Source organism: Tetrao urogallus, assembly GCF_951394365.1.
Source record: "Tetrao urogallus genome assembly, chromosome: 9".
Taxonomy (NCBI): Eukaryota; Metazoa; Chordata; class Aves; order Galliformes; family Phasianidae; genus Tetrao; species Tetrao urogallus.
The window spans coordinates 2,635,066-2,659,377 of NC_136822.1; the positions used below are offsets into that span (position 1 = coordinate 2,635,066).

Here is a 24,312-nt window from a genome sequence, read left to right on the forward strand (position 1 = left end):
AGAGTAGATTCCTTCAGTCTACATCATGACATGCTTTCTGGTTGCTCATGTTCATATAGTTATCTTGTTTATTAACATTTTCTCAGTTCTGTTTGCAATTTTATATTAAGTACAGTAAATGCATATGGGAGGTAACAGAAAATACTTTGTTTAGATTACGCAATAGGAAGCCCTGAAGCAGCAGCTGAAGCAAAATCCTAAGCAGAAATGGAACCACGGAATGCAAGAATATGGTTTTGCTGTCCTGGGGACGCCGGTTCTGAGCTTCAAGTGGACTAATAGCGATCATGCTTCAAACTGAGGGCAGAACTTCTCTTTACAGTGGTTTTCATTCAATGTATGACTGTTCTGGAATCACAACTAACGTTTTTTTTCTCTTTTTTACAGACTGGACTTTGACATTCTTTTCATGACAGAGGTTTCCAAGTAGTTGTCTTGCTATAACTTTGAGAAGAAGTTCTATGTAGCTCTTACTTTCGAGAGTGCTGCAAAAATGATTACTTCAGATTTGCCAGTACTACAGTGAGTATGCACTTCTTTATGTATTTGAATTTCTCAGCTTTCAAAATGCAGAATTGAGCAGGGAGCAGACCGGTGTTCCAGACTTCGTGTGTTGTCATAGCCTGAAAGGCTATAAAACTTAAGGGTTTCCTTTAAAGGGTGGCTCCTTATATGGAGATTTTACTTTGATGCGAAAAGCAAAAACAAGCATTTGCTACTCTTATGCTTCTAATGTTATAAGATTTCAGAAATAGGAATGGGCTTTTGTCATAATTGAGCACTTCTGCGTATTCCAGGAGGGCACTTTTTCTTCCCGTGAGCTGTATTTATTGTGCAAAAAGCCTCTGGCTCCTCTGGTTGAAGCGTGCAAGCGGCGTTCACGTGTTCTGGTCCAGCCAGCCCCGCAGTGCTGCTTCCTCACAGTCCTTTTCCCGCCCTTTTTACAACCCGCCCCCCAGCAGAGCTGCCGGCCGCGCTGATTGGCTGAGCCGCTCCTCACGGAGCCGGCTGCGACCGGCTGCAGTGCCCGCGCCTCCTCAGGCTGCAGCAGTCAGCGATCAGCGAGCGATAATTTGTTGGGAATGGAGAGGTGAACGTGGAAGTTGGCGCTGCATGTCAAACAGCCTTCCTTCTGTGATGGGCCTGACCTCAGATTTACGTCGCTTTGAAGAATCTGAGTGTTTTGACAACTGTGAAATTATTTGACCTTAATAATAGTATGCCCAGCACTGCCGTTATCTCCTGTATTTTTAAAGCTATTTCCAGAGAAAAGCCAATCCCTGTGGTGAGCTGGCAGTGGGTGGCTGTGATGGGTACCACCGAGGGGCAGCGTTCCAGGAGATGCTCTCAGTTAAAATTTTCCTGTGTGTGCCATGTTCGAGTAACTGTGAGATGTGCTGAGGACAGAAAGCTTTTACGTTTTGTCACTGTGATGATGGGAAAGGGATATTCCCATTCCCAGTTCACAAGTCTGCATGGCCCTAAGAAGTGAATGGAGCAGCGTAGAATTTAGAGTTATATAATGCACATTAATAGATTCCATTACTCAGCACCCCAGCTGGGAAGTGTGAGGGACATTTGATAGTGCAGTTCTGCTCAACCCAGAGATGACTGAGGTGGCAGTAAACCGCCCATACTGTGCAACTTAAACAACCTAACCAACCTTTAAGGCCGTCCTTTTAGACAAAGAGTTTGAAAGTCGATTTGTTTCGTTAATATACTTTACTTAGGACAGTATCAGTGACTCCCTCTCAGAATTCTTCCCTTTGAGGGCACACAAAAAGGAGGAATCTTTAGTTTTTCTGGATTCACTGAAATGGCTTCAGAATGTCCTGAAGGCAGAATGCTACGTATCCATCTTTCAGACGTAGCACAGAGCTCTGTCTGGTTTACGTGACCTAGGTGACTGCTGGAAGCCGGGCCTCGGTGGGATGAGTCATGTTTGCTGTGAGGCATGCTCTCAGATTTTGAAGATCAACCATGAGAGCTGATTCATCCATGATTCATGAGCCTGTGCATTTAGCCATTTTTCTTTGTGAATGCTTTTCTTCACGAGGCTGAGGCTGGTGGCAGCAATTACTGGATTTATGTCTGCCAGAACCTTGAGCCACCTCAACAACACAGACAAGGTCTACAGAAGTGTTTTTATTTACTAGAACTGGTATATGAACATAGGTTTTTGGTGTGGTTGTTTCTTTAGTTTTGTTTTAAGGGCATGGTATGAATTACACAGCTAGGGCTTTGTGTAGTAGTAGAAGGAAGGTAAATTTAATTCAGTTGATTTATTTTGCAGAGATTTGAAATTCACTGTGTTAATGGAAATATTTTCTTTAGAAGCATGACATAGCAAAGGACTGATGAGTAACCCGTTAATTCTTCATTAACACATGATTAGTTTAATTGGATTTACAACTTCAGAATAATATCCAGAGTTTCTAGGAGGCATTCTGGAGTTACTGCCAAGTTTTCTAGAATGCCTGTGCCACCACAGAAACCAGAAAGAAAGGTAGAGTATACTTAGGTTCTTTACAGAGGTTATGACTTCTCTTCCTTACTTTGTTCAGCCTGGTCTTGTAGGTCTCCTCACCTCTGCCAAGTTCTCTCATGTCTCTGCCATGTTCAAGGTGTCTTGGAGAGGAAGAGCTTAGCCTTCAGCACTGCTGCCCTTCCTCTCATGCAGGTCTGCTTAGGCCCACTTTCCATCCCAACAGCTTCAGGAAAGGTAAATGGAAAATTATGGCAAAACCTAGGTTTTTCTCTCAGGTGACGAGTCACACACACACGTGAAGAATAAGGATAGGATAATTCTGGTCTGTTAAGTTGCAGGTGAATGCCACAGGAAAAATCGCTTCCTAGCAGCTCTGAAAGATGTGTAGGGAACGAGAGAGATGGATGCTGGCCAGATGCTCCTCTCAGTAAGTGTTAAAAACCTGACAGAACTGCAAGCAGTTCTGAGATGCTTTGTTCCTCCCCTGAGTTCATAACTAAGAAGAAAGGAACATGGGTGTGTGCATTCAGAGCAGCTATAAGGCTTCGCCAGAAGCAAGAAGCACTTCCTCCCACACTCTGAAGGAGCTCTAGGCCTCAGTGCAAGGGCCTTTTTGTGCAGGAGCTGCATGGTTCCAGCAGAACTCCCTGCTTCTGGAAATACTGCGGGTGTTTGTTTTCATGTTAAGTCAGCTGAGGACTGTAGGTTGTCCTTATCCTGTCACCCCTCTCCATAAACGTGATCTGCTTATTAATTTGTTCACCTGTTACAAGCTTATGCTCCTCTGTGGGAAGAAATATTTTCTCTTCCCCACTTACTGTTAGGGGGAGATTGATCTTTTCAAAATGTTGAACGTTTGTATTTGAGAACCTTGTCTAGACCACCTTTCTATTAGTGGAGGAAAGAAAACTCATAAATTGTCTAACCTATTTTGGACAGTGACTTTAGCATGAGATATATTGCAGATTTTCAGTGTGTATTGTGTACATCTAAAAGTAAGAGAAAGTGAATCATACCTCGCTGATTTCTTGGGCCTCTCCAAAAAAGCTTCCAGCGAATGAGAGGTGTTTTGACAGGAGAATCAGAGAAGCGTGCTTATCAGGTTTGAGACAGAGCTCTGCTGAAAAGTGAAAAGGTTAGTAATAATTCAAATGTTCATTTCATACATAGAGCTCTGAAGTGATTGCTAAACACTCAGGTCTCAATAGATGGAGTTAGACCCAGACACTGGTGTAGCAAAATGAAGATGTCCATGGACTGGGTGCATGCAAAATAGTAGCATGGTTTGATTTATTTCCTTCCAGAACTCAGCATTTCGGGGAAGTGGTAGAGCCATTTGTCATGGCAGACTGCTGAATCTGGTTTTAATGGAGAAAAATATTTGTCTTGATGACTTTAGGTGTGTGGTTTTGTAAGCTAATGAAGTTACAGCGTTTCCACAGAACTGCGGTATTGTTTGGACCACCCCATGCCTGACACGTTTTTGTTAGGGTTCTGTGTGGATGAGAGCAGCTGTTTTTTTCTACACAGAGCAAGAGTGAATGGCTTTAATTTATCTGCAGCCACAGAATGCAGCAGATATTTCTATGCATGTTCCTCACTTCTGCATTCAGAAGTTATTAAAAAAAAAAAAGCTGTCATTGTGAGGCAAATGCATGTTTTACACATTGAGTTGTAGCATGTGCAGAGCCTGGATACATCCGTCCACGTAGGCATTGTTTTCATCTGCTGGGTTGGTTTTCATCATTGTGAAGCTGTTTAACCAAGTCATTTTGAGCTGTTGTTGGGTTTCACTGATTATTTTTTTTTCCTTCATTTGGTTTCACTTATTTTTCAAATTCATATCTCGACGCTGAGTTTTTCAAATGTCCTGCTTAAGGAGCAGAAAAGTTAATTCTCTAGTTCCATCACACCTAAGCTTCAGTTTAAGTTGTAGAAATACTGCCATAAAAACATGCAGTCTGCAAACTAGAATGTGCTTGGATACAGTTGGTATGGAATGTGGGCACGTGCATTTCTGGGATGCATAGACTACTGCGGGGTAGTCCATCAGCAGTGCTGTCAGGAAAGCAGTGTCTTCTTCTGTGTTCCAACTTTTGTAAACACACTGCATGGTGTTCCTGTGCTTGTAAACTGGAAAAGGTCAGAAAATAATTCCTCAAAATACTAGAATTTCAGCATAGTTCCACAAAATCATTTGTGTTAGAGGAGGCATATGCTAATTCAGGGGAATGCACTAATTTCAGTCAAGACAAGTGTCAAATATTCCTGATTCTGATGTGATATTTGCATCTTTCTGCATTCCTGAATAGCTTTCTTGGTGATGCAGCAAATTTCTGAGGTATTCCTGATTCAAGCAAACAAGTGAACAGAAATCACTGACAGCGTGGAGGTCTTAGCTTCTCAGTTTCCGCAAACCAGATCACTAATGCCTTTCATATTGGAGGGTTTATAATTTAATGGGATAGATGTGATTTTTTCCCCCTTCCCTCCGTACAAATTTTACTGCAATTTAACTGCCTTCACGTCAAGGAAATTATACTGCCTTTAAGGAAGGCTGTGATTAGAACTAAACTTGACCCGGCTTTGAACAACCGAGGACATTGCTGCAGGTATTCTTTCACTTGTGGAGATGTCACGCACTGCTGGTCTTGCAAAGAACAATGCACATCATTCACAGGTGGTTTTGGTTGTGGGTTTGTCTTGGGCAAAACGTAATGTTGGAACATGACTTAAAAGCTGAGTTTTGTTCAAGCAGCCAGGTCTGTTTTAAAGGGAGGTATGTGTGGGCCTGGCTTGTAGGGGGAAAGAAGAGGAATTGGAGGTAATGAATGTTTCTCCCTATTGAGTATGGCCTTAGTCTAAACCAGGAATTGCTACAATTATTATGGGCTTCTCTGCTGATAATCTGAGCTTTGTGAGGTTTCTTTTGTTTGTTTTTTGTTATTATTGCACAAGTGGAAGCATTTTCCTAGCTGCAAGGATCTTCAATGATTTAAGATTGAAGTGAGTCCTCTGGTTTGTGCCTCGTGGTCACTGTTAATCCGTTTTTATTAACAGCTGCACAATGGCGTTGTCTTCAAGCGTGACTAAAAACAGGATTTAACCCTAGTGGGACTTTGTGCAACTGCCCTAATGATGTGGTAGCCAGATCAGGTGCCTGATTGGTTTCTCTCTAACCTTAAAAGCAGCTCAAAAATACTTAAGAAAGCTGATACTAGTGAATATACTACGTAGGATGGGTATGTTGACAATATGCCGCTTGATATAGTGAGTTTTTGAAGTGCAACTTGATTTCAAAAGAAGCTACTAATTTAAAGAAGTTTCAGTCTATAAAATGACATTCCAGCCCATAAAAAGGTAAGGACTTTTGCCAGGGGTGGCATTGCTTGGTTCCTTAGTTTGCAGAATAAATGTGGCAAGCCTTTTAATGCTTTTTTTTCCTGATTTAGGACTAAAAATTTAATCAGTCAGTTATAGATTACTTGTTGATTTCAAATCATTTTCATTTATCTAGTATTTTTCCCCCCTAGGGATTCTACAAATGAAACTACTGCACATTCAGATGCTGGCAGTGAGCTTGAAGAAACAGAAGTCAAAGGAAAAAGAAAAAGGGGCCGTCCTGGCAGGCCTCCAGTATGTGTAATTTAGTTTTATTTTGTTATGCATCTATCTAAAATTGACTGCAAACTGTTTTTCATCTAATCGTCTTGTGGTCACATAAATAGGCTTTTAATGAGCCCTATGTCAAACTATGAAGACTTGTAGTATGAAGTATTTATCAGGTTGAAATACAAGTGTTTGAAGTAATTAAAAAGGGACATAAAAATGAGTTCGTACAGCTTTTTAAAATTTACTAGCTCTGTACTGTTCTGTTGCTGTCATGTTACAACATTCTTCAAGACCTGAGCAGAGTCTCACTGAACACAACCACTTTGTCTAGAAAGTTGTAATGATTTTTTTTTCAAGTGACAAATGACAGCTGAGCCATGTTCTTAGGAACTGATCATCTCTTGGTGTGAATGGAATAGCTTCAGCATAGTACTAACAGTGTCTCAGAAAATCAATTAATGCATCTTAAAAAATCATATAATTGGCATACCTGATGTTCTGCATATCAGTAGGGAGCTTTGACTTCTTATCTAACATACAACCATAGTTAACCCATGATTTTGCTGTCTGCTGTGTAAGATTTGCTAACAGACAGCTTTTCTTAGCTGTGTTTGCCCATTTCTGGCCCATAAATGGGAAGATGCAGAAACAAATCTCTATCACACAATGTTAAGGCAGGTTGGTCTTGTATTTTCATTTCTTTTACAAATCACTACCCAGCTTATTAGGAATGACTGAAGTTCTATTGTGTCTTGTGCTCTTTTTCTTTTGTAAGTTCAAGGCCACGTGATGCAGTTCTCCTGTTTGACATCACCTGAAATACACAGTGTGGAATGAGATTTTTGGTGGGAAGTTCTGTGTTTGCTATTAATTGTTTTGATTCTCCTCTTAGTGTTTGCATACAGGTTCACCCCTATATACAGTGCTGAGAGACTGAGATTTTGTGCATTTGTTTTCCTTCTTATCCTAAGAGCATCCACCCTAAATCTAATCCCTAACCATAGCTAGTGAGGCTGTAGGCGTGGGCAGAAGCATGTGTTTCTCTCTAGTATGCAGACAAAGCATACTGGCTTTCAGTTTGCATCCCAGTTTCTGGAGTTCATGAGCCAAGATTTTAGGTCCTGGGCTTTTCTTGGCAAGTCTTCCTGAAGGTTTTTGGGTAGTCTTTTCTGTGAGGCTATGTATTTTCCATCAGATAGATAAGCTTACCTTATCTTAACAAGAAAGATGTAAAGAGAAGAAATCGTCTGTTTACACAGCCTGCAAGAAAAGAGCGAAATGAGAAATTCTTAATGTTTCATTAGTGAATGTATCTGTTATTAGATTGCAATTGAAAACAAAACAAAACAAAACAAAAAGCTTGGTGCAACCTGATTGCTAACCCAGAAGGCTGTCAGTCTGTGAATAGAAGGTAAAACAACACTGCTATTATTATATTCCCCTTTCATATTGAGTGGAAAAGAGAGGTGAATGTTATAATGTATTCCTCATCCCTCTGTTTGAGCATATCAGTAACTCCTGTGAGAACATTTACTGAAGCACTCCTGCTTCAAGTTTCTACAGGAGCATTTGCTTATGTATAGAGCAACCCCCAATGTTAAGCATGCAAGTGTTGAAAATGCTCTTCAGCTCTCTTGATGCGGAGGACCAAGATGCTATGAAAGGGTCACCTTTATGTTTTCTAGAAATTAAAAAGAAAAAGCAAATCTAGTTTTCAAAACCAAGGAAGACAATAGAAAATAAGTAGTTTTTGTAATTCTTGTTTTCCAAAATTGGACTTCTTTGCATAAGTCTGATTTCTTGACTCCTTTCTACCCCTAACCCAAAATCACAAGGAAGATACACTGGGACTGGAAGGGGTTCAGAGAGGAGTGCAGTGATGAGCAGTCATGGAGTCACTGGAGTGGGAGGGACTTTGTGAGGCTCTGTTCTGACCTGCTCAAAGCACAGTCAGCTTTGGGATCAGAGCATGTCACTCAGAGCTTTTGCAGTCTGGTTCTGAAAACCTTGAGGGCTGGATAGTATACGCCCTCTCTAAGCAATTTATTTCATTGCTTGACTTTTCTGCTGCAAAAAAGCTTTTTCTTTTTGCTTGATGAGAACCTTTCTTGCTTCAGTTCTTGACTGTTGTCGCTTGTCTTCCCAGTGTATGCTGTTGCAATAAAAGCCCCACTGGGGAAGTGTTCCCAGCCCCGTCTGTGCTGGGCCAGAACCAGTCACAGTATTCCAGATACAGGCTAACAAGTGCTGAGTGGGAGAGGATAATCCACCTCCTTGATGTACTGGCTGTGTTACATTAGTGCAGGCTAGGCTGCTGATGACCTGTAGTGCCAGGACACCCCACTGTCTACCATGACTCTGCTGGTATTTTCCACAGAATAAAGGCCCAACTAGCCCGCAGACTGTAGGTGCAGGGATTTGTTACTGTGCCATGGGACAGGTCTTTGTCCATTTTGAAATGGGAGTGTCCTGTTAGCCTAGTCCTCCAGCTGCCCACAGCAGTCTTGCCCTTGATATCACTGAGTGGTTGCCGTGTCGATTTCATGTCATCTGCACACCTGACAGAAACCCATTTTCTCCCCTCTTTGGCTGTCTGATAAAGATGTGGAATAAGACACATTCCAGTGTAATCTTCCTTCATACCCTTACAGCCAGTAGAGACTGACATGTTACCCCTGTCCTCTGAGTTCAGCCATTTCTCCAGCCATCTAATTCTGTTGTCTGCCCATCTGGATCACAACTTCCCAATCTACATACAATTCTGTGATTCTGTGATCTGCATAGAAGAATACTGTGAGAAACTGTGGAAATCGTGGCTAAAATTGATAAATAACTTTTACTGCTTTCCCCTCACCACAAATTTTCTGAGTTTTTGTGATGGCTTGAGACAAAATGTTTGTGTTTGGATCCACAATGGCACCTTGCCTGCACAGTTCGTACTGCAGCAATGGAAATGAATAAATAAGCATCTTCTACAGAAAATGACTGAAAAGGAAAAAACCACCCAGTCTCTGATATCTTTAAGGAGAAATGCAAACTCCTTTGAAAGACTAGTTGCAGGCATTTAAATTTATAACATTATTTGATATTGAAAATCATGGCCTTAGTAATTGAGGTACCGGTTTTGCAAACGCTGGACGTTCGCTTTCCTCCTCCTCCACATTGTGGCCTCATCCCTGCTGCGATCCTGCCTGGATTGCACAGCTGAATTGTCTGACACAGGAGGTGTGGCTCCCCAGCTCCTCCATCTGCTCGCATCACTTGTAGTTCCTCCATAGCTACCACCTATCTTTAGTCTTAAATGTGTCACAGATTACAGTATTTAGAGCTATTCTGCTCAACTGATATCTAGATGTTTTGTTTTTCATTTCTCTTACAGACTTAAAGAAAGGCTTTGTGCCCAAAGATACTTATTGTTTTAGTATTTTTTTCCTCTAACTAAAATATTATGGTCTAATAAGAATTAATCTCTCCTCAGAACTGACTTGCTTACATCCTTTAGGTCATTGCAGCTATGGTGGCACGTCTGCCATAAGCATATTTGGAAAGAAAGTTTACTCTTCTGTGCTGTTCTGTTACAGAGCTGTACACAATGTACTCAATCAAAAAAACCCATACACGTAGTTACCTTAATAAGATTTTAGCTGTGGGGTTGTAGAATTGATTTCACATTTTATCAGAAAGACAGACTGGTGTTTTATTTCCAGCCTTCTTTTTCCAGAAACACATTTTCTCATTGCAGTTGGGACACATAGAGCTCATTTAAATAATTTACCATTGGTAACACAGATTTTTTTGATTCCTAGAAAGTCTTAATACTTGGGGGAAGCCTTCCTTTCTGAGAGGGCTACTTTCCATGTTGCTCCCCCAGTTCTCTAGAGACAGTTCTAAAGAGGTGCTGGGTAGAGTCCAAACTGACTGATGAAGAGATTAATCATATAGATCTGGTGAGTAATCTGGCTGCACTGAACTCATGCAGTGAACCTGGCAGGAGTTGCACCATGTTCTGTCCCAGCACTGGTGTGGCTGAGGCAGGCCTCCCCTGGGCCATGTGCTCTTCTGAACAGCCTGGCTCTAGAGCAGATGCTTAGGATCAATTGACTGCGTTGGGTGACTCTGTCCAGTCAGTGGCTGTGTGTTGGTGTGTGTGTTCACATAGAGCTGTGTGTGAGATACCCAACGAGGTGTACGTTCAGCAAATCGTGTGCTGTGTGTATAAGGACTTCTCTGGTTGGAGCTGCTGAGCTAAAAAATGCCTTTTCTGTACGCTGCATTATTGAAATTGGATGCTCTCTTCTAGGTAGGGGATTTGAAACCCCAGTGAAGCTTTCACATTAGTGAGCTCAGGCTCAGATCAGTTATTCATTTATCCGCTGTTTTTGCCTCCTCTCTTGGATCAGAGATGTCTTGCAGAGTTGTTTAATTTCAGTTGCCATGCTTTATATTAACCTACCTGGCCTTACTTCCCCAGGATCTCAGAATTGCACGGCTTAAACCTCAGCTCTTAGAGGACTAAGGGAATGAGAGAGGTTGGGGTTTTAGAGGTTTTCAGCTATTGTATTTTGAAATGGGAGTAGGTAGAGATTGGCTTGTTTGGAGGATAAGAAGAAAAGTCAGTCTGTTCCAGGGGTGGCAATTCTGAGATCTCTGCTGGTGTGTTTCTCATCTCATAGTCCTGGAAGCTGCTGCATGCTGTTCTTCAGCTTCTCTCCTCGTATTTCTTTTTAAGGTAAGATGAAGCAAAGCACTTTGGATGTTTTTGTTCCCAGCACAGACTGTATGGTTTTGCTTTCAGGTACTTTTGTAGTTATTTCTTTTGGTGTGGAGGAGACAGACCACGGTACCTTATATTTGCTTTCATATGTGAGATTTTCAATTGGTCTCATATCTGAATGATAAATATTTTAGGGAATTGAGTTTTCCTCCTAGTTGCAAATCACATGCGTCCCAATTGACAGGAGGCAGAAATCCTCTTGGAAGAATTTAATGGTGGATTTGTGCTTTAGTGTGACATCCATCACTGCCCTGTTTCAGCTTGCTGACCCGATATTTTACGTCTGTCCCTTAAAACTGGAGTTGAGTCTTTGTGCGTGTCGTGCAGCTGTGCGTGAAGCAGCTGTTAGCAGTCCTGTATCTTGTCTTTATTTGCAGGATGAGGTTTTTCAAATAGGAGCACCTTGTTTGTTTCTGTGATGAAGTTCAAAGGACCGACTCCAATAACTTCCACCTGGATAGCTAGATAGGGAGCTTCTATCTATAAGGATTCATTCAGAAAGAGCTCAAACCAGATACTCTTTTGCTGAACAGTGTTAAGCAAAGTTTCTCAAGACGATGATGCCTTTGAGAGGCAAGTTCTTCTGTCTTGCTCAGGTGGAGGGTTGAAAAACTTCTGTCTGAAGAAATGGGATGTTACTTTAAATTACTTGTGGTGTGAGTGCACATATAGGCTGTCACTGGGGGCAGTGGAATTAATGACCTGTAATTCTTCTAGTGTCTATTTCTTCTAGAAATATTTCCCATCAGTTTGGGCAACATTAATGGAAAGTGCCAAGCCGTTTTATTTTCTTGTTTTATTTAGTGTCTCTATTGCTCTATTTAGTGAACTCTATTGCTTGTTAACTCTATAACTTGTTCATTCAAGTGTAAGTCACATTTTTTCCCTTCAGAATCATTTTAAAGACACGAAAGGGAAAACATTAGCTTATTTATTACAGAATTCTTAATTTTCACAATGTTAGTCTAGTTACAGTTAAGGATTTTGTTTCTTATTTGCCCTTAGTTTAAGCCATAAAGCAACAGCTGAGCCTGGGGTCAGTAGTAAGACCATTTCAGAGTTTTTCTGGCATGTTCTGGAATTCCTACATTTCGTAATGCTTACGTGATTTAATTCTCAGCCCTATTTGCTGCTAGTTTAGCCTAATGCACAAATCCAAAAGAGAAAGTAATAACTTCTGTTTTCATATGACTGTACTTTGGAGGCTTTCGTGTATTTGAGGCTGATGTCTGCGACAGCATTTGTCAGAACATTTTTCTGATTTTGAACGTGAGCAGAGTCACTTCTACTGAATTCTGTGAGACTGAAACTCATGTCTAGTGATTACTTCTGTGGAATAGTGGCGTAACAGGGTAAAGTATTTTGTGTATAGGTTGAGCTTAGAATTGGTTTTGGAATAGTTTAGAAAAGAAAAAGTTAGAGAAGTCTCTCTTTGGTCTTGGTGGGGTGACCCCAGTTCCCATCTCAGACAGCACACTGTTCTGCCCTTCCCACCAGTCTGACTCCATGCACCCGGGTCTCAGAGTGAAAGCACAGCTTTGGCTGTTGCAGCCTCGTGCCCCCATGCAGCGCCTTTGTGAGGTTAAGCCTCAGGCTTCCTTTCCTTGCACTACTTCTTTGTCTCTCCCTCTGGATGCCCTGGCTCACGTCATCAGCGTCCTGCTTTGTCTCTGCAGCAGATACCTGCACTAAGGAGGATTACAAATGTATTTAGATACAGTGCAGCCATCTGGCTTGCCTTTTCCATATTCAGGGATTCCTATTCCCTATTCAGGGATCCCTCTCATTAACAGAAGAAAAGTCAATCTTTTTGAGCCTAGAAAACGAAGCCACTTCAGGATTCTGACAGACTGATGCTTAAAATGAAAAACAGGCAAACCACCACAGATGACTGTCAAGTTAAGGGGCTTTAGGTAGAAAGCAGCAATTTCGGGCATCTCAAGGTGCTGAAACAGTAGGTGAGATGGGGCACACAGTAACTGCTGTTGTTGCTCCCATTAGAAAGCACAGGAATCTTTTTCCTGTATCTTGATGATTGTTTGGTGGATCCTGAGGAGAGTGGACTTGATACGAACTTATTTCTGTCAGATCTCAAGAAATGTCACGTTATGCTTGTAAGAGGTACTCAGGTTTACTGGAGCCCGACTCATCCTTGGTGGGGGCTGGTGCTGTGTGGAAGCTCTTGATGGCATTTGAGGACTTTGTTTTTTCTGTTGAGCTGAAGGCCCGCCCTAACCTGTGAAAGCATGTCTCTCTTTTGAGATGCAAGACTACCTGTGCTTCACATTCTTGGTGTGTGCATTTCACATCCATCTCCTACTGTTTTCCCTTAGTCCTTGCAGGGTTTAACATCACCCTTTTGAATTTCATGTTGAGAGGAGCTGAGTATAGAGGGGCCATGTTCTGGCTTATGTTAGCATCTGTGGAGGGCATCAACTTGCCTTCCTGCTTTCTTCTAGCAGTATTTCTAGCTAGATCATATGCTTATGGCTTTCTGTCACCCAGATTGAGTAAGCATGTGGATTGTACGTTCTGGAATGGAATCATAGAGTGTTTTAGTTTGGAAGGGTCCTTAAAGACCAGCCAGTTCCAAACCCCTGCCACGAGCAGAGACAACTCCCACTGGGTCAGGTTGCCTGGTCTCCATCCAACTGAGCCTTGAACACCTGCAGGGATGGGGCATCCACCACCCTCAGCAATCTGTGCCAGGGCCTTGCCACTTACATAAAGCATTTCTTCAGATCATCTAATCGGTACCTGAACCAAACTACTTTTACTTCTTCACTCTTATTAAACAGTGGTAGTGTGTCTCTTCAGAGCTTGGTAGATCTCAAACATTAAGTGTATTTATAGCTTTCTTGTTGATAAAGGAAACTTTGCAAAAAAAAAAAAAAATAATAATTGGGAGAGAACTCTTATTCTTCTAATCATAAATGCAGAGAAGAAGTTTTTCATAGATATTCTGCCATTATTTTAAGCTTTCTATCTTGCATTTGTATGCAAGGCCTTAACTGACTGTTGTCAAGAAGCAGTTGCACTATTCCTCGCCCTTTTCTCTCTGTCCCCACCAGTGGTGATCCCTTTTAAAGGAGAAGGCTAGCCTACAGCTCTGTCTTCTACCAGCTCTATTCCAGAAATGAGATTCCTTTCCTTTCATCCTGGAAGATGCAACTAAAAACGCTGACTTCATGCTCTTTACTAAAAGCTTTAATGGAAACTGGGTGCCTGTATATTCAAGGTAAATGGTACTGTGACAGTATTGTCCTCAGTACAATTTTAGAGTTGCTTGCATGTTGTTTTCTATAACAGTATTCCTCAAAAGGCTGCATTGTTCTGTAGCAGATGGCAGTTTTTGCTTTTGCCTGCCTCACAGTAGGGAGAAAGAGAAGATTCACACATGAGATTGTAGCAGGAATCTTAATTTTTTTCCCCCCAGAAACTGATTTTTTGCATGAGATGAAAAATTCAAACAGTTCACTACGTGACCCATCACAAATGGGATCTACAACAGCTGATTGTGAGCTCAAAAAATCTATTAAACAATTCATGTTTACAGGGAAGAAGTTTTACTCAGAATTCTGAAGCAGGAAAGGAGGGGCTTTGATGATGATCTGCCAAATCCGGCTGTAAATTTCATTATTTAATTTTATCGGAGCTGAAGTGTTGTGTCTCCATTGCACTGTTTTTCATTAAAATTGTATAACTGCTTAGAGAAAATGACTGTTAACATGACAAGTATATGTGTAATAAATTATTTGTTGTTTTCCAAAGGTCCTCATTCTGAAAGTTTACGTTATATGCCAGCATAAAACACTTCTACTGTCCTGTCTGCAATTTGCTGCCATTTATCTAGTTTGAGTTATGCTGTCAACTGTCTGTTTGTTTTGATTAAGACTAATATGGATGTTGACGTGAACTGATGCTTAAAAACTGGGAATTCAGTGGTTTGGAATTCCTTGGCTTGACAGTGGCTTTTAGGTTATTTCTCAACAGCTGCTGATGATGGAAAATATACATTCCTGACTGAATAAAGCCCTGAATTTCGTAGCTGACTTTGCTTTGACCTTGCAGGAGATAAGACTGGAGACCAGAGATCCGTTTTAGCCTGGCTTGTTCTGTGATGTTCGTGTATATTTATGCGTGTGAGTGAACACGTGTGTGTAGTATCTATCTATGATGTATAAGGATACTTTGAGTGATGTCAGATCTCATAGCTATAATAAATTTTTCGTTCTGCTGGTTTTCTTTGCCCAGTCTGCCACTAAGAAACCTCGGAAGTCTCCAGGAGACAAAGGTCGTTCTGAATCTGGAGCCAGAGGAGCGAGTCGTGGAAGAGCTAATGGCCACCCTCAGCAGAATGGAGAAGGAGACCCCGTCACTTTGTTTGAGGTGGTTAAGCTGGGGAAGAGTGCCATGCAGGTAAAATACCTAACTGTGTAATACCTTCAGATTGCAGGGCATCCTGGCTGTAGGAGTTTGACCTAAGCCATGCTTTTGTAAACACTTGGATTTTTTTCATAAGCTGTATTGGTCCAATAAACTTTCATGTTTAACGTTATCTTAGTCTGTATCTGATAAGGAGCAGTGAGCTGTGTTGGAGCTGGGGCTGTTATGCTTCTGAAAGACAGGTGGCAGTTCAGAAAGTCATTAGTTGAATTCACAGATATTTTGTTGATTGCTTTTGAGCTGAAAATGCATGTTGCTATTAAGCAGTCCATTAAACAATAACCTGTGGTATGTTTTGCAGGAAGACAAAGTATAAAATGATACTTCTGTTGGATACAAAGCTTTTTGTTTTCTTGTTTGGCTTTTTTTTCCAAATAGCTGCTGGCACGCTTTTGAGTACTTGCATCCCTCGTGCTGTCTCCACCAGAACTACAGAATAGAGCTCAGCTAGTTGCCTCCACTTCCTCTCTAACTGAGGAGCAAAGATTGACACACCCTGAAGGCAATTTTTTTACTCCAAGATGAATATCTAAGGCAGCTCTTTTGAAATGCCTCCAGAAAAGTTTCTTAGGTCTCTATGTTTTGATCTGAGGTCTTAAAGTTATTTATTAGCCTAGATGAGGCCCATCTGAAGAACCTCTATAGGTGATTGTTTTGTGTTTGTATGGTTGTAGTAGCTTGCTGTGCTTCAGCTATTTCTTTTTGGCATGCAAAGGAGGAATGGTGGGCCCACAATACTGATAACCCATTGCTGTTAAAAGCCAACAGCAGTTACTGCTGAAGGGTTGTGTAAGAAGACCTCCTTTATTTTGCATTTCAGCAAAATGGGTCCCAAGCGACATCAACATCAGTTGGTGTGTTTTGATTTTGTGAGAGAAACTGTAAATTAGGAAAATGAGGCTCAAAATCACAGTCATTATGTTTAGCCTTCCACAGGCATGAAAGCTATGGAATGTTTTCTCTGGATTTCAAATCTGTGATGTAGAATGTTGTTCCTGTTACACAGGATCGTCCCTTGTCTAGTAGGTGAAGACAGAACAAATTTACTCCTAGCAAAACTACAGGTTCTGTGTGCCCCTCCTTCCTACATGTACATTGAGGCTTCCAACTCGCTTGGATTTCAATGCTTTTTCAAATTTTGTTTTTGGCAGGATTTGAGGAAACATCTGGAGTCTATTTTCTGGTTTTACTGCAGTACTGAACATACATTCTGCTTTACGTAGTGTGTTTGTCTTACAGTTACTGATATTTGCAGGAGCCAAACGAGAAGTAGTGAGCGATTGCTTTGATGTTTGATGACTCTGTGTGTGTGGGACTGCCTGATACGTTTTCTCTATTTCAAAGAAGTCTTCCTCAAATTAAATTCTAGAAAGAAATCACCTGTGTGTTTGTATTAAGAAACCTTTGGAATTCAAATACAGAGGAACTGTTTTGAGAAATGTAATGGTTGTGTAAAAATATACGAGGGGTGTGTTTATGTGCATGTGCTCATGTGCTTAAAACATGCTCAGCCTGTGTCTGATACGCATGAGAAAGAAGTAGGTGGAGCATCTGAAGCTGTTCCTATGAGGTGAACAAAAAGCAGAGGAGTAGGCAGGTTTGTCTGAAGGCACAGAGCACCGATGCCCCACGCTTCAGGGCAGCGTCAGGAACTCTGATGCTAATTTCAAGAGTGTGTCACTTGTGTCCCTTCCCAAATTTGCTATTGAATAAAAAAAAATTCCAAAAATAATAATAATACCAAATGCTACAGTGGGGGAGAGGATGCAATTATGATGGGATTAGATTATTTTTACTTTGAGTTCCTGGATAATAATGCCACGTGAAACAAAGGTAATAGTTGAGGGATTTTATGAAACAATGAGGAATGCTCAGCTTTTTTTTTTTTAGCTCACAGTTTTGATGCAGGTTTTAGTTGTGGATTTTTTAGCAATTTGTCAGTATTGTCAATTGTCAGAGAAATGACATGAATTTGCATTTGTCAGAGCCTATTATTTACTGCTATTTAATTATTTTTCTGTAATATGAGCCTGCCTTTATTGTAGTGCTCTTAACTTTGCTTCCAGCAATGGAAAACAGAAAAAAATCAATTAATATAGTTTCAAATTACATGGGAATTTTACTTCGTGTGCTTTCATTTCTGATCTGTCTGCTCCAGCTGTTTGCTCTCAGGATGTATTTTAGTTGGTAGGTTTTTCTGGCTTAGTATTGCCAGCTCCTGGAAGTCTAGCTGAGGAGTTGTGTTCAGTTCCACTTGATTTTTTTCCTCTGTTTTGGTTCTCATTGCAAGCTTACTGCCCTTTGGTTCTTCCAGGGAAGCAAAGTTGTGTTAATATTTTGTTTTTCAAGCGCGTACCACTTCAGAGGTGCTCTTGGCCTATGGATCTTTGCCTCTTTCATGAAGTGTTAGCTGCCTATGGATCTTTGCCTCTTTCATGAAGTGTTAGCTGTATCCATCCATCACATTCTCATTTGAACTCTGTAAATGGATTTGATACCCACATTAGCCTGGTACTGAGTTGCTGGTATTGGTTTTGGTTTTTAGCCCTGGTATCATTAATTGCTTCAGAAGCTGGCAATTCTCTTTGTATGCAGTGCAGTATGACCTTACTGCTTTCTGATGGTACGTTGCTTTGATCCAGTAAAACTGTTCCTGGAGCTGTTTATGCACACGTTTTTATTTCTTATGCAAATATGACACTTTCCTGCTTTTTATCATTTGGCTCTTACCTTGAATGCTGGGTGCAGATATATCCACTATATTTCCCCACCCTTAAATTCTGTAGGCCGAAAAGACCGCCTCATCATTTCTCATGTTAAACTGTCTGAGCTCCCACTGGTGGGAGTGAAGGCCGTGGATTAATGCCCACCAGCAGCACAGCTGAGCCCCACTGTGCAGGCTGACCTGTGGCTGAAGATTTCCTGGGCACTTCTGCACTGCTCTCTGACCCGGCATGAAGCCTGTGCTGAGCATGTGCTCATCTCGCATGTTGTTTAGACTGCAAGCTGAACATTTCTTATGGGTCAGTTATGTCCAGGTAGCAGTAATGAAGTTTATGCTTCTGTGTTGGTCAACCCAGGTGTGGAGGCATTTTGCTTTCGTGTGTACAGAGGAGATCTGTGCCTCTCCCAGAAAACCAGAGATAATCAGCAGTAATCAAACAAGGCATTTGGTAGCAAAACATAAACAGATCTGTGCTGAGATCGTATTGTGTGCACTGCCACTTACCCTTATCTGGAGTGAACTGCAAACATCAGGTTAATGTTGATATTTGAAATATTTGAGCCCCCTGCTTATATGTTGGTGTTGAGTAGTGATGGTTCAGAGTAAAACATCTCCATTGAGTGCCACTGTGTGTGTGTTTTAGGCTTTGTATCCCAAGGTATTTTAGTATGTTGAAATGGAATTGTCATGGTGCTGCTAGCTCTGTGCTTACAGCAGGGCCAGTGCCAGAGCCTGTGCAGCATTACCAGCTGCTTCCCAGCACATTCAGCATCCAGATGAAGCTTTGCTTTGCTTTCTTCTCCACTCCCTGAAATCTAGTCACACAGTTATTTTAATTGCATAATTATTATGCAGTGTAATCTCTGTGATCCTTAGACCTCTCAGTGGCTCTAGTTAAGAGCAGTTGTAGTCTGCCCGCTTCCATTTTCATACACTGAGGCTGCTGTGGATCAGATCTGTCCCACCTTCTCTCCCACCCACAGCTGGTGTATTTTACACTTTTCTGGTATATTTGGTAGTCACACAGAGGTAGATACGTGGCACTGGGATGGATATTTCTCAGCTGGATCGGCTCTCTGATTCAGCTCATCTCTGGCAGCAGCTCAGAATTATTCTGGGTTAAAATGGTTGTATAGCCACGATCATATCTACCTTATTCAGAAGTTGTGTTCTGCATACACACCTCGTTACTTGAGCTTAAAAACATAAACATTCTAGCTCTGACTGGATCATCTCATAAGTCCAATATCCTGTCACTGGCAAAGGCAAATAAGAAAGGACGATTAGACATCAAAACATATTTTGGGAATTCTCCCTACCTCAGACTGTTTGCAGCTCAGAGTGAATGTCCTTTCTGTGTTTACAGTAGCCTTAATGGCTTTTTTCTCCCTGAATTCTACCAGAAGTCCTCTTCACTGTGTAGTGTCTCTGCATCTACCATGACTATTTCAGGAAGTCAAGGTTTTCCATAAGATTTAACAGCATACAAACTTTAGGATGTTAAGTATTATTCCTGTTCTTTGTGTTGAAAGCATGGTTTGTTAGTCTTTTGCTGTATTGTAACAGTTCTGCGTTCTCTTGAAGAATGGATAATGACCTGGGATAATGATCTGGTATTTTACCAAACAGCCTCAGAAACTCCTAAGGAGTTTTAAGTAGATGTTCTCTAAAGTTTACAGAATAAAATGACTACAACTATTATTGTCATTTTAAATAGTATTTAGTTTTGATTCTGCTAGATGGATTTTTCTGCAACCTCATCTTGGTTTGCTTTAGATATATGCTGCTGGTTTAAAAGGAAGAATCTGAACCAGGTACATGCTCTCATGCTTGCTGTGCTAGCAACAGTTTAGCTGCCAAATTAAACATCAGTTAAGTGAAGATGCATCCCTTAATAGCAAATAACTTTTTTCTGCAGTCATACAGTACTTCTTTTCCCTTGTGTAATTCACGGTTGATGATTTTGCAACTAAGGTGAGCTTACAGTGCAGTGTGCAAAGACCTGAAAACGCCCACTGTGGTTAAAGCCAGATGAATGTTTTGCTCTCTAGAATGTCAGCCTTTTTTAGAGTATCTGAGCTGATACGTGAACTTTTCCAAATAACATTAGCAAAAGAAATTGAAGCATGGTTTTTAATGATTCTCATATTGGAATAACTGATTTTGTTTCTGTGCTCCTCTAGTGATTTTCAAATCTCATGCACAGCCATCAGAACCATTTGTGCCATGAATGGTCCAATTTAAACAGGCAGAGCCCTTTAGAAATCGTGTAATACGTAAATGGTGAGAGATCAGCTGCACAAAGTCTGTATCATTGTGGAAAATGGGCTTGGTATGAGGCTGCTGCAGTCTGACCTTCTTTCCTGAGGGCTGGATTGAGGAGGTGCCATTCTGAGTGCTGTAGCTGTGCTGCAGCAAGGATACTCGTCCTTGCTGGCTCCTGTCATTTGAAACAATCTGCAAGAATAATTTTTCCAGTACCTATTATGCATATAAGGGTAATGCCACTTGAGTCGTGCCACTGTAATACTCCTAGGGAACTAAATATTTTTCTCTTTCAGAAGTGGGTATATTTCCAACCACATTTTTCCATGCAGTGTGTTAGAGTGCTTGCCCCACATGACAGCTCACACTCGATCTTCTGCATAGAAATACACAAAAAGCAAACAGGTGCCTTTGTGTGGAGAGTGTGAGTCCCTTTGTTTTATCTTAAGATTTTGTTCCTTTACTCTCTGTGCTTCAAGGAAAAAAAGTTACATAGATAAGCACTGCATAAGCAGATTTTCTTGTCTTTGCTTATAGAGAACAAGAATCAGTGATAAAGTAAGATTTAAAATAATCATTTTGGCTTGTTAGAAAATGCTTTCTAGCAGCTAGCAGAGCGGGAACTCTCTTAATTTGAAATAACCATCTTTAGAGGAAAAAGAATAAATTGCAGCTTTTCGATCTACAGTTCTGTTTTATTAACCTTACCTTAGTTCTTTCTGTGGGTGTATATTCCTGTCTGCCATTAGGAATGCAATCAGTCATCTGGAAGTCTGACGCAAACCTTAAATTGCACATACTGTGACATGCTAGGTGCTGCCTTCTCCTTGGTAACTGTGCAGTGACCTCAGTCTTCACAAAATTTGACCCTAAATGCTTCCATTATTAAAAAGAAAAGAAGAAAAGAAAAAAGAGAGATAGGGTTACTTGAAGAACTTTACACAGAACACTGCAAGTCTTTTGTACTTCAGTTTCTTTCCCTGTATTCTTATTTTCACTGTTCTTTTAAGTTATTCTCACCACCTGTTAAAGGTGTTTCCTAGCTTTTCTCTTTTCTTGAGGCAGTTCTTTATACAGATAACTGAAATCATAACGTTCCTGTGCTTTCTGTTTCAGTAAGCTTTGAATTTCATTTGGTTAACAATTCATTGGCAGAAGACCTCACTGTAAGCCACATTTTATGCTTTCGTTTTATTTTCTGTGCCTTCAATACAAACACACCGTGCACTCATCTCCAGTCGTATTTTGTCCTTTGTGTTCAGTGTGAGGGAGGCAAGTCCACAGTCAGATGTAAGAAAAGGCAAATGATTTCAGTGTTCCTAATCACTGCTCTGCCTTAGTGCACAGCAGGCTCACATCTTTCACTTGAACATCCCCTTTGGATATAGTATTTACTTTCTGTTGGTAGCACTGCTGCCAAATTGTTGCTCAATTTAAATTGTGAAATAGCTTTATGAAATGAACTTTCATTAATATTTAGAGAGACTGTGCTAATTTACATGAGCTAGCCAAGTATCACCAGCAGTTAGTCCCTATGGTTCCTCCAGCATGTGATGCTTCTGAGTGCTGTAATGTTCTTCCACTATAGGAATATGAAATTGATTCATAGCTGAAAAGCCTCCAGGAGGTAATAAGATAATGAGCTTCATTTTTTTTGTTCACTGCCTCAGACTTTTGCTTTTACTGGCATTTGAACCTGTTGTTCCTCTCAGGAATCAGAAGCGTTCTGATGTATCTTTCAGCAGACTTAGAGGTGTGAAGGTCAGTGCATCTGTAAAGATTCCATGATTGATTTTAAGTTACTTACTCAGATCTGTTTTGTTGCTTCCTTAACTTTCTTCAAGCTCCTAATTTTCAGCTTACGAGTCTTGTTAAATTTTGTCTTCCAACAGAGCTGTGTGGCAGGTTTTGAAGCAGTTATCTGTGAGATTCTCTGAAAAGCAGCTATGAAATTTTTAAAATCTCTGTATTGACCCCTTATTCTTAATATATCAACTGTTATTTGCAGAAGATCTTGAGTCTGCATTCAATTCTCATAAGAATGGAAACATTTTAAAATTAAAAGAATACTGGAAAAAATTCATTTCTGTAGCACAGAGCCATCCCAGCGACTGACTCAGATGTGGTGCATCTGGGTGCATGTCTGTGTCTGTCTGTAGCCTCGATATAGGGAGGTGTGTATGCATCTGTGTGTGCACATATGGCTGCTTTCTTAGGGCAGAGAACTAGAAAACGTCATATGGTATTATTGGAGTAATTGCTTGCTCCAGTCTGGAAAGGAAAATGAGAAGCTAAGGAGTTTTTCATGCACTTTCTCATTTGTTGTCCATCGTAATGCTGTCAAGGGCCTTTTCCTTGTTGTGTGCATTCTTTGCATTTGGTGATCTCGAAAGCGTTGGTTTCCTGTGCCTGGAGAACTTGTACTGTAGATCTCAAGCTTCCCAGGAATGCTGTGTTTAGCTTCTTAAGTGTTATTTTCCATATGGTAGATCAACACTCTCTACTACATCTGAAAGTAACAACGCCTGGCAGCAGATGGGTACCAGCAGCACAACTCATGCAGTCTGTTTGTGCCACCTTTCCTAAGTGTTCTGCTGAAGTAGGCAACAAGATTTGGGGTGAATTCTGCTGGATGGAGCTGACTTGCAGCTGCCTCTTTTCCAAAGAGCTCTCTGAGCCTTTCCTCCCCCGGTGCCTTCGCTCCAACATCAGTGCTGTGTGTAGGGGAGGCGACAGGGAAAGGGCCAGGAAATGAGTTGTTGCTGTGAGAATTATTAATGTAGTTTGTTGCTTGCTTATGTCTGAGATACCCTTGAAAGTGGGATTGCTGGAATGGGAGTAGTAACAAGATCAGTTGATTTGGAAGGGTTGGTTTTAATCTGTGGATTGTCAGCAAGAAGTCCTTGTTTTTAATGGCAGTCTTTCCCTCTGTGCATGTTTAGCAAAAAAAAATGCCTTTTCTGGCAGCGATTCGTTGTTGCACCCATTGCTACATTATTGCCTGCCCGATCTCTTCTCTGTTTGTGAAACCACACCTCTTTTTGTGGTTTTTGGATTACTGCTGTCTTTTCTTGGTTCAGTTGGTATTTGTCTCTATTTTGGGTGTGATACGTATCTTTTTCTTATTTTCATCCTAATGTTTTCTGGCTTATAGCTCCTTTCTGTTACATCAAAAGTTAACAGTTTGCTTCGGTTCCAACTGTTGTAGCATATGTACACTGGCTTCATTATCTCCTGTTGCCTTCAACTATAATCTCTAAAAAAAAAACCCTACCAATAAGCATGCCTAATGTCCATGAGGGGTTGAATTACGTAGATCTACAGGTGTTACTTCCATTTTGATACATTAGAAATACTTGCCCTCCTCCAGGGTTCCAGGATTAGCGAGCACAGTTTGTGTAGCTGTGCACTGTGCCAAGGCCTGAGGGGCCTTTTTGTCACCCCCATCTCCCCAGGCAGCCAGCAGGGCACTGCTTGGTGTCACCATGAGCAGCCTTTAGCAGGAGTTGTCTTGCCTCACAGTGTGTTCCTGTTCTGGACAGATGAATTACACCGTAGATTCTACCGAATATTGATATAGATATACATGTAAGTCTGTAGATTGCTCCAAAAGTAATGCCTCTGTAGTATTCCCCATGGAAACTACAACAGTGAGAACCGTACCACCATCTGATGGAGCGAATTCTTGGCTACAAAACACTCTTTTTCAACACAAGCACCACCATCAGCTATGCATTTTTGCCAGCAATAGACAACACCCTGCTGCACTCAAAATAATCTGTACCAGCAGTTGACAGTTGTTGCCACTGCTGAAGAGCACCACCCACCCTTCACTGTGCTACATCCACTGTTGGTCTCCAGAAATGTTCAGCAAGTCAGTTAACATGGCTGTGTTCTCTTTTTTCACATGGAGGAATTCAGTGACACATCTTTGCTTCATCTGCACCTCCATGTCAGACACCACCTGTCAGACTGCCCCTCTGCTGTCATCTGCCACATGGC

The 24,312-nt window shown here is 41.2% G+C and overlaps 1 protein-coding gene across 1 annotated transcript in view; it reads left to right on the forward strand.

Annotated features, from left to right (window-relative positions):
• Nucleotides 1–493: 493 nt before the first annotated feature.
• The window catches only part of STAG1 (STAG1 cohesin complex component), a gene marked incomplete at both ends in the record, with an annotated part of 130,133 nt that continues 106,314 nt past the window's right edge, over nt 494–24,312 (forward strand). The window contains 3 exons of the mRNA XM_079539669.1: nt 494–522; nt 6,022–6,124; nt 15,129–15,293. Coding sequence (XP_079395795.1) covers nt 494–522; nt 6,022–6,124; nt 15,129–15,293 — 297 coding nt within the window. The remainder of the gene's footprint in view (nt 523–6,021; nt 6,125–15,128; nt 15,294–24,312) is intronic.